Below are 16,281 nucleotides of genomic sequence, written 5' to 3'. Positions count from 1 at the left end.
GCAGCTCATTTTGAGATCCCTTTCCAAAGCATTCTCTCTGGTCCAGCCACATTCTTCAGGTCTATTGGGAGCTCCCTAGAGTCCTGGGTCCTTAGCCACTTATTTCTGGCTTGACTTCTCTGAGAAAATAATGTTCAAAGTCAGAAGCTTTCTGACATGTGGAATTTTATCTTCTTTCATAAAAATCAACACATTTCTTTTGCCTTTTTAACATTTTTTTTGTTTGTTTGTTTGTCAAGACAGGGATTCTAAGTGTCAGGGCTGCCTCTGCATCCAGAGTACTGGGATTGCAGGCATGTACCACCACCACCAAGCAAATTAACACATCTCTGAAAATGGAGCTGTACTATGATTTTATCCCCAAAGTGCAGGATCTTTTTCCATAAACTGAATCATATATTTGAAGCAGTGAACAAATTTATTGTGGTTGCACAGTTGTCATCATTAATCCACTGATTCAAAAGATGTTACACACAGGGCGTGTAATGGTATGCAACTTTAATTGCAGCACTCTGGAGGCAGAGACAGGTGGATCTCTATGAGTTTAAGACCAGTAGTGAGTTTCAGGCCAGCCATAGAGAATCCCTGTCTCAAAATACACACACACACATACACACACACACACACATCACAAGGGTAGGTGAGATGGTTTAGTATATAAAGGTGCTTGGTGCCAAGCCTAATGATCTGAGTTTGATCCTTAGAACACTCATCGCAGAAAGAGGGAACCAACTCCTGCAAATTGTCCACTGACTTCCACATGCATGGTGCAACAGTTTGCATACACACACAAGCAACAAATAAATAATGAGTAAATACAGCAACTGTAATAAAAAGATCCCACAGTGTTGATTTACTCTGCTAAATTATTTTCAGGTAGCAATATTATAGGAATGGCATTACTGTTATTTTCCAGTGTTATCTCTACAGCCATTTACAGAGTCCCCTGGTAAGTTCATGATGGCTGGAGTTGCTCTAAGTATGTGATACACTGTAGCTCTTTTATTTGGTAATTAGTGTCTAAAATAATTAAGCTAGGATGAAGTGTTTAACATATGGTGTCATATTATGACTAAGTTCAAGAATAAGTGTTTTGTTTTGGTTTGTTTTAGTAAAAGAAATAGGTGTTTCCTTTTCTCACGTGGAAGCACAAACACGCGCACGCACACACACACACACACACACACACACACACACACACACACACACACACACAAAACCCAAAAACAAAACAAAACCCAAAACTGAACAGCTAAGGGCTTCCTCAACAACAACGACAAACAATGCTGGAAGTATCACCATACTCAACTTCAATAGATATTGTAGGGCCATAGTAACAAGAACATCATAGTACTGGCACAAATACAGACACACAGACAGACACATAAATAAATCCATGTAACTATAGCTAACTAATATGTGACAAAGATGCCAAGTACACACATTGGAGAAAAGACAGCCTCTCTACTAAAAGGTGTTGGGAAAACTGGGTATCTGAATGTGGAAGAATAAAACTAGTTCCAAATCACTCATCCAGTACAAAAATCAATTAACCTGCATCAAAAACCTTAGTATATGACCCCAAGCCATGAAACTTCTAGAGGAAAACACTTCAAGACACGGGCAAAGCCTATCTGAGAGGGATTCTGGTAGCTCAGGAATAATATCAAGAATTTACAAATAGGATTGCATGAAATCCAAAGGCTTCTATCTACCCAAGAAAACAAGTGAAGAGAAGTCTGCAGAAGAAGATAAAAATCTTTGCAGCCACACATCCGAAAGAGGGTTAAAGATCTAGAATTTATTTAAAAAATTTTAAATGCTAAATAGCAAAGTAACAAATGAATCAGTAAATGGGCTAAAGCAGTGAACAGGCAGCTCACAAAAGATGAGGTGTGAATGGCCAATAAATATGTTCAAGGAAATGTTCAACATCATCCATCAGAGAAAACAATGTTGAAATTCTATCCCACCCCAGTCACAATGGCTATCATAAAGAAAACAGCATGCTGGCAAGGACTCGGGGAGGGAGAGCTTACACACACTCTGTTGGTGAGCTGTAAATTAGTCCAACCACTATGGAAAGCACTATAGAAGCTCCTTAGTAAACTAAAAGTTTATCTTTACCATATGACCCAATTATACCACTCTGGCAATATACACTCAAAGGACTCTAAGTAACAAAAAAGAAAAGAAGAAGAAAAAGAAGAAAAGCCAGGCAGTGGTGGTGCATGCCCTCAATCCCAGCACTCGGAAGGCAGAGGCAGGCGAATCTCTATGAGTTGGAGGCCAGCCGGGTCTACAGAGCAAGTTCCAGGACAGGGCTCAAAGCTACAGAGATCCCTGTCTCAAACAAAACAAAGCAAAACAAAACAAAAGACCCTAAGTCAACACAGCATAGAGATTCTTGCAGTTTTTTTACATTAAAGATTTCTTTTTACTTACATTTATTTGTGTTTACTTGTGTAAGTTTATGTGCACCATGGGGAAGCAGAGGCCTACAGTGGCTAAAAGAAGGTGTTGGATCCCCTGGAGCTGAAGTTACAGGCTGTTCTGAGCAGCCTGACCTGGGTGCTAGGAACCAGATCCCTTGTAAAAAGCAGCCCACGTGCTAGTCACTGAGCCATCCCTCCAAACCCTGTCCTTGCACTTGCATGTTTACCGCAGGGCTACTCACAGTAGCCAAGCCATGAGTCAGGCAGGGTGTTTGTTGACAGATGTGGAAAGAAGAATGGTACATGCATAATGAATTTTATCCCATTATAAAGTTGAACAAACTATGTAGAAGACAGGAAAATTGATGGAAATGGGGACCATCATATTAAGCTAAATAAATCAGTCTCAGGTAGCTAAATACTGCGTGTTCTCTCATCTGTGAATCCTAGACTCTGTACAGATACATAAACCACATACATGAAGGAAGATGTGAGGACTAGGGGGATGATAATAACAGGAAAGGGAATAAACGAGAGGGAATGGAACAGTGAATATGATCAAAGTACATGATGTAACTGTACAAAAGTATCTAAGACAATAAATACACTCCAGCAAAAGTGAAGGCCATCTAGAAAAAAATTATTGTAAATGTCTCCATTGACTTAGAACCTACTCTATGCCAAGTTCTACATTAGTTACTCTCTGAATGTATATCTAATTCCATCCTGGCAACATTCATGTGATGAAGCTCTTATGATTTTATTCCATAGGTGATAAAATTAGCTTAGAGAAACATGTGTAAATCACTCAGGTCTAGGACCAAAAAAAATAATTCTGAGGTTCTTTAAAGATAGGGTCGTCCCATTACACAACAATGCAGATTGTATTCCATGTTTTAATTATGTTCTTATTTGTCTTATTGCTTTAGGATTTATTTAATTTCCTTTATGCTTCTGTCACATACACTAGTGTCAATTATAGAGCAATCCATGCTGTCAGGAGTATTTACTTCAGTTTATGCTTGAAAGGCAACTTCCTGAACACTGTTATCCACAGTGAGGGATACCTTCTTCAGAATGTGGTTTGTGGGGCTAATGTGTGAACATCTACGTGGTAGTTCCTTCTGCGAGACAGGAATGTGACTGAATCTGAACAAACACGACGAGAACCTGTTGCTCCTCGTGTGCCTGGCATTGCCTGCCTCAGCAACTGCTCTATCCTCAGGTCCACTGCTGTTTTTGAGTGATCTAAAAGGAACCCTGACAACACCAACAAGTGGGCATCGCACCATCTTTATGACTTTGGATTTATGTCGTTGTTTTAGATCCCAGTCACACTGTGAATAGGGTCATGTATAGCCAGAATGAAGGCGACTTCCTCGGGACCAAGATTCTAGGTAGAAAAGGGTAAGGCGGCTCCAAGTGCAGAGAGGAAGGCACAGCAAACATCAGCTGCATCACAACAAATCAATAATAATAATAAAAAAGCACCAAGAGGTGTGTGCATTGTATGATGGGACCAAAGACAATGCCACATAGACCCACAGCTGTGGTGTTCTTGAGAGCTTCAGTAAGATGTTGAGCTAAACCACTGAAAAATTAGTCATGACCCACCAACTTGACTTGTCTGGTGATAGTCTGGTGGTAAAATGATAGAACTTGATGTGAATTAGTTAAAAGCCTAGTCCAGTATAGAGTCAGTTCTCAATCATGTGCTTCTGTGCAAAGCAAATTACTTATGAGAAGGAAATCAGTAAGAAAGGTCGTTTGTTAATTGCATGTAGAGTTATAACTACAATGAACATGGTTGTAGAATAAAGGGAGTGGGGTTTTCTATAAAACAGATTTAAATGCTATATTGAGATCATAAATAGAAAACTTGAGGATTTTGATTGTTGCTGACCTCATACACATTGAAACAGGTTTTCCTGTCTCCTCTCTCATACCAGTGCTACTTAAGTAAAGAAAATTTTGTGTAGTTAATATTAGCACAAATTCTTTTTCTGCTCCCCTGCCTCCTAGCAACCAAAGCAGAGTCTCTGCTTGCCAATCTACAGTTGGTTAAAAAAAAAATAAGAACAGTACAGGATCCCCAGTGAATCTGCAATAGACCTGAAGCAGTGGGGTCCATCCAGTAAGCTCCAAGCTGATCTCGTGAGTATGATGTTTGAGCTGCTCTGTCGGACATCTGACCTTACTGTACTTTCTGCCACAGGCTAGAGAAGATGTGATCCACATGCTGAAGACAGAGAAAACCAAGCCTGAGGTTTTGGAGGCACATTACGGATCGGCAGAGCCAGAGAAAGTGCTTCGGGTCCTGCATCGAGATGCCATCCTCGCTCAAGAGAAGTCCATAGGAGAAGATGTCTATGAGAAACCCATCTCAGAGGTAAAGCAGGGCAGCAGCGAGCCTTCCTGGGAAGAAACTGCAGAGAGACTGCCCCTCTTCCTTTTATATGCTTTGATGCTTTCTCCCAAATGCAATTGTTAGGATGCCCTAATGTAGAATTAAGTATGGTAATTCTGAATTAAGTAATTTGTAAGCAGTAGTTACTAGGTAAGTTCTGATGGGAGTTTCCAGCTTTTACTTAAATATGCTTCAGGTTTGAAATATATTTTTCCATGTGAATAGGAAAGTTATATGCTCTTGAGATGCATTATTGTTTTACTCCTCTAAGAAATAGCATATAAAAAGTTTGAGGTGCTGACTAGGTCTCACATCGAGTTTTCAGGATTACTATAAAAATGATAACCTAACTTTAGATTGAATTCATTATTGATAGCTATGGTTTAATACCACTGCATTGGGAGTATTTTATAATGTCCTAATTTAAAAGGTCTTATGTGAATTCCAGTGATGAAGACAAAAATCCCAATGAAATATTTAGGGCAATATTAAAATGAAATAATATCAGCAGGGCTATAATGAGTCACTTTATGCAAAATTGCATTAGGAATTCTGGGTTACTGTTATTACCTATGACATGACACTTAACAAATTTCCCCATGCTATAGTGGAAGTTCAGTGTCAAACTGGGGTACTCATTTAATGGATGTAGCTACATACATACTTCAAAATTCAGGTGAGTGACTCATAGCTTTGCAGTTAGTAGAATAAACTAAAAAGCAGAAACTGAACAGCAGAAGAAACTAATTTTAAATGTAACTTTTACCCTAGATCAGTGGCAAGATCTGATTTAATTGGTATTCAAAACAGACTGACAGCACCATTATTTTCTGATTAATACAGGTCTGGACTCTCAGCTTTTCCTAAAATGCAAAACAAACAACAAACCAAAGTTGTTGGTGGGGCAGGATTCAGACAATGAGCTGTCTGGGATCCAGCTGTGTGGTTTTGCAGAGCCCACTTCAGCTCACTAAACCTCGGTTCCTTGTCCGTGGGGTGGCGGAGTGACATCAATCTCACAGTGGCGTTTTGAGGACTAGGTGGGACAATGCCTATACAGTTTTTAACATAGCATCAGACACGCGCTAGATACTCAGGCGCTGCTAACCATTAGTATCGGCTTGGGGTAGAAGATGATAATTATTCACATCTTCACCTTCTTCCCCAAGTGGGCAGGGTGGAGGGTGAGGAGTAAAACGAATACGGAAGTGAAAATGCCAGTTTCACAATGATGACGGCGGTGGTAACAGCGATAACTGGGATTACAAAGCTCAGTGTAGGTTTCCTAATTCTTTTCTCCCTCAACTAGGGCTTGAGGGCACTCCCGGAACCCCAAGGGACAGGTAGGCCATCAGAGCAGACTCATTTACCAATCACTACTCCTAATTTATGGAACTCTGAAAACAGTACCCAGAGAGGGGCTGCTAATGAGCCCAGGAGATGCACCTGGGCCCGGGAGAGAGGGCCATGCAGAAATGCTCAGCGGTGAGCTGGCCTGGATCATGGTGCTAGGCCTACTTTTCTGGTTCTTTGTCCTCTTTTAAGGAGGGGAAAGGAATCCGCTTTTCCTCACAGCATCACATGAAGTCCAGCTCTGCGAAAGAAATATAATATTAAGAGGAGCAATGGTTTTCCTGCCCCCACTGTAGTCTTCAGTGAATCCTATTGGATAACCTAGTGGGACCTAATTTGTGTGCGTATTTATTTATTTTGCATTACCCAGGATCAAACCTCTGGCCTCACACATGCTGGGGAACAGCTCTATGGCTGAGCTACAGCCCAGTTCTTTTCTTTCCTCAGCTCCCAGGCCCTGGCCACCATCCTTCCCGAGGCCTGTGTGACTTTAGCCTACTGGGTACCATTTATCTCAGAACTAGCCTCCTTTCACATTTCACCTGCTAAAGGGTAACTCGTCCTAGTGAAGTCCTAGTAGATTTTCTGCTTAGGAGAACTCAGCTGAGTTATTTTCTTTATTTTTGGTATTTCCATTGGTTTCTTCAAGTGGCTCCCTTCTTTCTCCACTATTTTATGGATTTCAATGATATTTTGAAATTTATCTTATTGCTTTTGTTTTTCCCTATGCTTTGAAACACAAGTACTTAAGTGCTGAGGCAGGACAATAACTGGTTCAGGGCCAGCCTGGGCTACACTTATATAGCCTTTCACATTCTGTGCTGTGTGGGTCACCGCTAGGAAGAGACACAAAATCAAGGCTTCAGAGACTGCAGGAATGTGTGTTTGACAGGAATCTTTTCGAGTTTCTTGTCCTTGAGTTGGATAATCCTCAGTAGGGTGTTTTCCCCATCACTCCTAAGATGTCTTTGGACTGCACTGATGCTGCCCTGTCTGAATCCCCTTTAGTTTGCCTTCTTTTTCTTTTGATGTAAGCCCAAATGTCACAAATTATGTGACATGTTTAGTCAGGCTCCAAGCAATGTCAGCAACTCAGTCTGTCACCAACTGGTGCTTCTGATATCTTTTCCTGATCTTCCCAAACCCAATTCTCTAGTCTCTATGGACTTTGTTAAATCACCTTGAAAATCTGTTGCATCCTCAGGGGAAGGGCAATGTGTGATTTCATGAGACCACTTGAAAGGTTATAGCATGTTCTTGAGTTGTGTCCTGGGTCCCGATAGCCCCTATGTATAATAAGACACACTTTCCCACTCTGGGGTGTTCCTGTCTCCACTGTTCTGCATTGTGATTCAACAACGACTAAAAATAGTCTTATCTTAAGTGCCCTCAAATCCATGCCCCTTCTGTGTATGCCAGTTTGTTTGCTAAGACCTTGTATGTTCCCTTCAGTTGATTTCTCTTTTCCTCAATTCCTCCATGCTTGGAGTTAAACCTCTACAGACAACGGGGCTAGAATTATTTTCCTGCTATGGTCCTTTATCATAAAACATTCTGAAATTGTCCCCTTTCTCTTGTTTGCCCACTTCTGGGGCCCTGAAAGATGGCTCAGCAGGTAAAGATGCTTGCCACCAAGCCAGACAAGTTGAGTCTAATCCCTGGACCCAGGGGGTGAAAGGAGATGACTGCTGTGTACAAGTTGTCCTCTGACCTCCACACTAGTGCCTTAGCATAGGGACCCTCATATGCATACACACACACACACACACACACACACACACACACACACAGAGAGAGAGAGAGAGAGAGAGAGAGAGAGAGAGAGAGAGAGACAGAATTAATTAAAAACGTAAGTAAAAAGACATAGGAAGCTGAGCTTTGTGGCTCATGCCTTTAGTCCCAGCCTCAGGAGGCAGAGGCAAGTGGATCGCTTGAGTTCAGGCCAACCTGGTGTACATAGTGAGTTCATTTGTTCATCACAGATGGATATGGTGTTGGTGGCATCTAGGTCAGAAGGATGCTGGTGACATCCCTTGCTGCATGAGACCGTGAGTGACAGGGCTTCTGTTGACCAGTGCCACACGCACAGCCCCATAGTGAGCCGTCTCTTCTCAGCAGTGCCAGTGGTCCTGTGCTGGAGTAGGAGAGGAAGTGGCGATATTGGAAGGTCCAGTCCCCTTGAACAGACACCTACTAAACTCACACTTTGTGCGGACTGTGTACTACATAGTCAGAACTAAGGGCTCACGAAGCCATGGTTTCATAGATTGGATACTCTGGCCACAGAGAAGCAGCAGCCCTGTGTACGATTTTTAAGACCTCGTTTAGAGAAAAGTACCCTTCAAATGTTCTAAATAAGCCATTTAGCATGTGTTGAAAGAAATAGGAGTATGGACCCTTCCTATATTTTCCCTAGAAATTCAGTTAGTTACAAGCCTTATATTATGCCAGTGATAATTACTACCCAGAAGAGAAGGCTGATACATGTGCATGATGAGATCCTAACTTTTCTGAGGTTGGGAAGATGTTATCCACTTTCTGTGAAATAATGTAATATCCTAAAATTTAAGGAGTGTGCCCCAGAAGGCCAGCAGGTGAATTATAGCACTGCGAATTGGATATGACAGCATAAGCATGTAATTTCAGCAGGGGGATTGTGGGTTTGAGGTCAGCCTGCCTGGGCTGCATAACAAGATTGAGTCTCGAACAGCAAACCAAAAGCATTAGGGCCATTATGGCTAGTTTACAGAGCCCGTTGGCATTGAGAAAATACCAGAAGGTAGTGGTACACCATTTCCCTTTCAAAGTTCTGTGTGCCGTCATAGGTCAAGGGTCCCTAGGCCAGTGTCAAAAGGTACAGTCGCTGCAGATGAAGTCAGGCACTAAGCTCTTTCCTGGCTTTGCTCTCTCAGCTGGACAGACTCGAGGAGAAACAGAGGGAAACATACCGCCGCATGCTGGAGCAGCTGCTGCTGGCAGAGAAGTGCCACCGGCGCACAGTGTACGAGCTAGAGAACGAGAAGCACAAGCACACTGACTACATGAACAAGAGCGATGACTTCACCAACCTGCTGGAGCAGGAGCGAGAGAGGTAACCCTGCCTGGCTCCCTGCAGAGGCCAGACTCGAAGCACTAGCTGCAGCAGTAAGGCAAGAGAAGGGAATTAGAGGGGTCCACATAGGAAAAGAAGTTATCACAATATGGAAGATGAGGGGGAGAGTGGACAGCTCTGTCTCGTTACTGACTTCAGTGGGATTGCTTCAAGGATTTCTCCATTTATGATGATGTTGGCTGTGGGTTTCTCACATAGAGCTTCTATTATGTTGAGGCATGTTGACTCTATCTTGACATTCTCTAACACAGCAGTTCTCAACCTGTGGATCATAGCCCCCACAGGAATTGCACATCAGATATCCTGCATATCAGGTATTTACATTACAAATCAGAGCAGTAGCAAAATTACAGTTATGAAGTAGCAACGAAACACTTTTATGGTTGGGGTGGGGTCACCACAACGTGAAGACGTGTATTAAAGGGCCCACATCATTAGAAAGGTTGGGAACCAGTGCTCTAGGACTTTTATTATGAAGATACGTTGGACTTTGTCAAAGGCTTTTCTATATTTATTGAGATGATCATATGACAAAGGTTTTGTTGTGGGGGAAGAGAGATTAAGAGGTAGGGGAGACTTATCTGAAATTATCACATGACTGTGTTTGGGGTGCACATAAATGTGGTACAATATTCTCACCAGGATGTTTAGAGCCTGGAAACCATAAAGCTTGAAGGACACCTAAGGGGTTTGTATATGAATCTGATCAGTGAAGCCCCTTACATATGCAAGCCTTCTTACACATTGATAATGATGCAAATTGAAATAATTTACATTATTGGAATGCTGTAAGCTTTCTCTCTGGGGTTGAAATCCAGTTTTTCAGAAAGGTAAATTCTTACAGTTAAATATAAGTGAAACTGAATCTTAATATTGGATGTATATAAATTATCACCTTTTAACGTTTAAAAGGTTGTATGCTTTTTTTTACTGTATGTGTATGAATGTCTTGCCCATACATACACACACACACACACACACACACACACACACACACACACACACACACGTAGCATATGCATGCCTGGAGCCTCGGGGAAGTCAGAAGAGGGCCTCAGACCCCTTGGACCTGGAGATGCAGATGACTGTGAGCTGCCATGTTGCCAGATCCTCAGGCAGGTAGAGTGGGGGAAGGGCTGGTCCAGCCTGTGTCTTCCTGGGGTTGATCAGGATGGTGAGTGCCAATGACTAAGACCCTACCCACTACTAGTTACCTGGAGAAAATACACACTGAGTCAGGAGACTTGTTGAAGCAGGATCTCGATTTATTCCAACAGGCAGGAACTTATATAGGGCTGAGGTAGGGGATGGGACTCTGAGGATGGGGTAAGGTGATGTGAGGAGTTAAGGGCCAATAGTATTCCACCAAGCTGGCAGGTAGCTAGACAGGAGGCAGTCTTACATCAGGCCTTGCTGAGTCACCCCCATGTGGAGGTTACAGGCCAGAGACAGGTCACCAAACTGTAGCCAGGCACAGGAGGTAACACTGGGCCTCGCATCCAAGCGTGTTTTAGGCCCAACACCATGTGCTCTTACAAGAACAACAGTTGCTCTTAACTGCTGAGCCAGCTCTCCAGCCCTAGGCTACACACTTTCAAACTTTAAGAAATCAAACAAAAACTAAGTGTGTTCTATTGTGATCCACCAGATGTGGGTCCTGGAGCCCTGATTAGGGGAGGTGAGGTAAGGAAGAAATGATAGACACACATGCATTAGGTGGGGTGTGCCCACTCTGATGGCCTAGTACTATGTACTGCACAGCGTAGGGTCGGTTAGTCTCTATAGGAGTTCTCTGTGGGCAGCTAGTTTCATGCTGTAAACATTCAGGAAGAAGCTGCACTTGCCAGTTTTTGTACAAACTGGTCGAGGGTCCACACTGCCCAGGAGGAAGGCTTTGTGATCCCCCTGAGCTTTCCCTGGGGAAGGTTTTGACACTTCTCAGCCTGAGACATTGGAGTCCTCGATATGGCTCTCCCTACAGACTTCATTCATTCAGGGCTTCCTCGGCTTCCTAGGGTTCACTGTATGCATTCATTCTTACAGCACTGTTTCCTCAAATCAGAGACTGCCAGACAGGAAGCAGAGGACCCCCATCCCCAAAGTTTGTAAGGCTATTTAGCTGTTGGACTCACTCTTTTAAAATATTCTTCTCCTGTCCTTCAACTAAATGGTTACTTCTTTGCCATCCATGGTGTTTGAAACCACCGACACTGAACTGCCCTTAACATTAGACTTTGGGATGTAGAGGCAGGAGAATCAGGACCAGCCTCAGCCACATAACAAGTTCAAGGTTAGGCTGTGCTATGCGAAACCTTGCCTCAAAAACCAAACGAAGCCAGTAAATGATACAGAAGAGACTGCATTCATAAAGATTTTTAAACTACGTAATTGGGAATGTTACCTCTTACTGGGTGTAGTCCTTCCCCTGGGGAGGCAGAAATGAAAGAAAACAATGAAGTTTTATGTCCTACATTCCTTATTTACGGTTTCTTTGTGTTTCTTTTAAACTGCAGCAAGCCAAGGCTGGCTGGCTTAATGTTTGAACAGATGAGCTGATTTGGCATTTCTGGGTAACCAGGGAGAATAAGGTCCCACCCCTAGTCTCTGCGAACTATCCATTCTTAAACTATAGACCCAGTGAGAAAAAGTCCTGTGTGTCCAGAGCATGGCAGATGGGAAGCCCTGCTAGGGCCATCAGGCCTCCATCTCCCAACTCCCTGGCCTCCCAGCATTTGGGAGGTAGAGGCAGGAGAATCAGGAATACAAGGCTAGCCTTGGCTACATGGTGAATTAGAGGGCACCCTGGGCTACCTGAGATACTACCCGGAAGCAGGAGAGATGACTCAAAGGTTAAGAGCACTTATTGCTCTTGTAGGGGTTCCTAATTTGGTTCCCAGCATCCACATGGTGGCTCAGAACCATCTGTAACTCCATTCCCTGGGCTTCCTATGCCATCTTCTGGCCTCTGAAGGCACTGAACACAGTATTACCCCACAGGTGCACATATATACACACAAACAAAACGCTCATGTACGTGCTTCAAAAATCCAAACCAGGGGCTGGAGTGATGACTCAGCAGTTAATGGCTGCTCTTCCAGAAGTCCTGAGTTCAATTCCCAGAAACCACATGGTTGTTCACAACCAACAATAATGAGATCTGGTGCCCTCTTCTGGCTTGCAGACAGAACACTGTATACATACTAAGCAAATGATCTTAAAAAAAAAATCCAGACCAGAACAAACAGATATCAGAAACCAGATTCTGAGCACAATATAAATCCATGTAGCTACTACAGCCACCAAGTTAGATATTTCCTGTAGGAGTACTGTCAGGAAAAACATAGCAACTTGTTCGCTGCTAACATTTTAAAATGTCTGAAACCGATGGGGGTGTACCTGTGACATAATGGTAGAGGTAGTGGGTGGGGATGTGATCTACAGCACCACAGAAATACTTACAAAATATCTGAAATGTGGCAGTTCAAACAATTTTAAAGCCCCGATGCGAATTACCTTTGAACACTTTGTGCACTGTTTAGAACCAGCTGTCCGTCTGTCCTTCCTGTGATTTCTCTGTTAAAGCTGACCGCCTGAAGTGGCACCAATTGGTTTAATCTGGTTGCGTGGACAGAAAGACTGCCTCTGCTGTTTCTTCTGTACTGAGAGAGTAACTGGAAAACTAACACGTGATGGAGGGCCCTTTTGCGTTCAGTCTACAGTATCAGATTTGTTTACTCACCACCTTCAAGTCGGTCCACCCCAGAAGGACAGTCCCTATCCTCCCCGTCTTTCTGGGCTGTTTAATGAGGGGTCAGCTATCCCGTGCAAGGTACTGTGTACAGTGGAAGGAGTCAGGAAACTTCAGAATCATAACAAGCCTTCCATACTGTCATCAGCGGACACCACTGGGGCATGTCACCCAGCTTTCACATGTTAGGGAAGAATTCGCAGGGATTTTAATTTGCTTTTGTCTAGACTTCTTTACTGAGTAAGCCACAGGGCACTCGCACCTTATTAAACACCCCTGTAGGCTCCTGCTAACTTAGACGGGCACTCTGAATTCTTCTCACATTTGAAGTGTGGCTGGCTCTCAGGCAGTGGAGACTTGAGTATGTTTGGAAAACACATGGCTAAAACGCTCTGGGTCAGTCCTTTTGAAGTGAGCATTTGTGTTTAGATGTTCTGGGAGCTGGCAGGACATCAGGTTGCCCATGCTGTGGCCCTGCCTCTGGCCTCTCTGGGCTCCCCAACCTTTCTCTCCCTATCTCTGGCCTCCCTTCCTTGTTCGTCAGCCCCTCTCTGTGAATTTTCATCCTCCCTCTTCTGACTCCCTAGCATCACTCTCCTGCCTCACCAGCCTCCCTCTCCTCACTCTTCCTCTTCCCTCTCCTGGTACCCTTGTCTCTTTCTCTTCCTGGAAAGCCACATTTCTGACTATAAGCTGCAGTCCTAATGGACCATGCCAAGTCCTTTGTTTGCATATCTGCTTGCTTTTCCTTCTCTTCCGCCCCCAATTTGTTGGCAATAAATGATCCCTGTGTCTACTCTAAGCATGTGCAAGGATGAAAGACGTACTTCAGGTCCCAGTGACTTTATGCTTGTTCCACTGGGGACTTTGAAGGCTATGGAAGGGTAAGCTGCCAGCTCCCCCTGCAATGCACACACACACACACACACACACACACACACACACACACACACACACACACAAACGAGCAGAACTCTACTGTCACCTGCATCATTTAAACCCCACTCTCTATATCTGTCCTTCTGCACCAGCCCTTTTCCTGGAAGCTGGTATAAGTTAATAAAAAGGGAGCCAGGAATACAGGATCGGTAGCAGGTATTGATAACAGTCCACACCCAAACATTTAGTGAGTACAGAAACCCTAGGCTTTGGGCATTGCCAGCCACTTCTAAGATCAGCACCTAATGTTACTGCACTGGATTCATGTAAATTAGTTCCTTAAAAACGGCTTGGTCTCTTGAGGAAGGGGGTTTCACTTACCCTTCAGGTTCCTGTGCTCAAATTCTACTGAAGAATCTTAAAAGGCAGAATTGAGGTTGTAAGAAAATATAAAGAGAGATATTATGTGGCGTCTTAGGATGTCAAGGCAGCATCTTCTCTGGAGCAGTCTACTGCTAAAGTAGCCCCTGAAGTAGTTTTGAAGCTGATTTTAAACTGCACATACGGTATTTTACTTAGGGTGCATTTTGCTGGGGGTGGTTGTGTGTTGAAGCTGATGATGTTTATGGACAACTACATAAAGTTTCCTAAACTATCCCCTTGCTATTACCTTTTTTAGTGTGAAGACAATATATGCAGAAACTATTTTTCACCTTTCAAGGACTGTTCGACTCATATGGTATAATAGTCCCACAAATTAATTACTACAAAGGGACATGTTGTTCTGTCCTTTCTATATTATGTTAACAGATTGCTCATAATTTATTACCACCATTTACTGCATATTTACCTCTATACATGGACTCCCAAGTTGGAAAGAGAAAACAGCATGACAAAGGTATTGGTTTAATTTGGAATTTTAGTAATGAAGATGAAAGTATCTTGTTGCATTAATTAAAATGAGATAAAGAAGGCTTCCTTGCTTAAATCGTGTACTATATTCAGTTTGGCCCGTGTTTCTATTGGCCTTGATCTTTAAAAGCATAAATCTGAGCAGCTGAGATCACCTCGAGAGTTTCCCCTTTATCCTCTGACTGAGCTGCATGCCTTGTGATTATAATCCTAAGGTTCACTGGGGCTGCTCCACAAATGTCAGACTAGAACACAGTTACATCATAAAGAGAGTGTGTGTGCTGTCTACATCTACCATTGTAGATATAGGTTGTAAAGCTTTTGGATCTTATAGACTCAGCTGGGAACAACATAAATAATGACATCATCATATATTATTACAGCAAGGCTTCCAAGAACATGCTCTTTGTTTTGAAGAACTGTACGAATCAGCGTCTCACCACAAAGATAAGACAGACCCACAGACCACCTTGTTTACATCTCACAAAACTGTGCTGTTCGTTCTTGTCTCCACTGACAAATGGGGAAGGCAGTTATCTTCCTTCCACCAAGCTCCTTTTCCAGCACATTAACCAACTGCCAGAGTCAGGTTTGAAAAAGAATTTTTCTGCTTCCAATTGTTTACCTTCTGAATAAAGGAACACTTTATTTCTCCAAATGTATGGAGGGAGGAAGGAGAGAGAGGTGACTTGGAAAGTTGGTCTGACATTGACTTCAGAGTCTAAACTTGATCAGGAGACTTACCACCTACTATTAGCGTCCTACTGACCAAGAAATTGCTGGGAATACTGTTTTAGGGTGGGCTTTGTTGTTTGATTTGGCTTGGGTGTGTTGTTGTTGCTTGCTTGTTTTTGAGACAAGGTCTCACTGTCACCTAGAAGGTTAGCCTGGAAGTCACTATTGTGGAGTAGGCTGACTTTGAACTCACAACCAAATGCCTGCCTCTGGCTCTTGCATGCTGGGATTAATGGAATGGGCCACATTCCTGGCTTAGGAAGAGCAGTTTTAAGAAAGGAGATGGTGGGAGGACTGCAGCCAGAAGATTGGCTGTCCTAGAAATGCAAAGAAGGAGGCTTGAGCAGGAAGACTACCCCAAGGCAATAGCTGTGGAAATACAGAAGAGTCTCAAAAGCAACAACAAAATGTTAGATGCAGGGTTTTCTAGAGCTGAGAGTCCCCTTTAATCTTTTTCAGTAATTTCTTCTCAATGCCATTCTCAAAGACTGGGGACTCCCATGTCTGCTAGCAAAGTTGTGTCTGAGATCAGGGATAAAGGGACCTTGTAAGACAAAGAATGCCACTGGAGAATGCTGATCCTCAGAGTGAAAAAAAAAGTGAACATGGGCATAAGACACTGTTTTCTAAAATTCCTGAAAGCAGTTACAGCAGAGAAGAAGACACCTGGTGTCATGGATTGCATGGTTTAATTAGCAAA

The 16,281-nt window shown here is 43.1% G+C and overlaps 1 protein-coding gene across 4 annotated transcripts in view; it reads left to right on the top strand.

Annotated features, from left to right (window-relative positions):
• The window catches only part of Filip1 (filamin A interacting protein 1), a 172,943-nt gene that overhangs the window by 110,532 nt on the left and 46,130 nt on the right, over positions 1–16,281 (top strand). For 3 of the 4 annotated variants that reach the window (XM_013116041.3, XM_005073700.4, XM_021229338.2), the window contains 2 exons: positions 4,651–4,824; positions 9,108–9,286. In XM_013116041.3, the coding sequence (XP_012971495.1) occupies positions 4,651–4,824; positions 9,108–9,286 (353 nt within the window). Of the gene's footprint in view, positions 1–4,517; positions 4,570–4,650; positions 4,825–9,107; positions 9,287–16,281 lie in introns of those variants that run through there. The other variant, XM_040739889.1, reaches the window with a different exon arrangement.

This window comes from Mesocricetus auratus, unplaced genomic scaffold, assembly GCF_017639785.1.
Source record: "Mesocricetus auratus isolate SY011 unplaced genomic scaffold, BCM_Maur_2.0 Super-Scaffold_100691, whole genome shotgun sequence".
Classification (NCBI taxonomy): Eukaryota; Metazoa; Chordata; class Mammalia; order Rodentia; family Cricetidae; genus Mesocricetus; species Mesocricetus auratus.
Note: the sequence above shows the minus strand (reverse complement) of the source record. Positions and strands in the feature narration are given on the sequence as shown.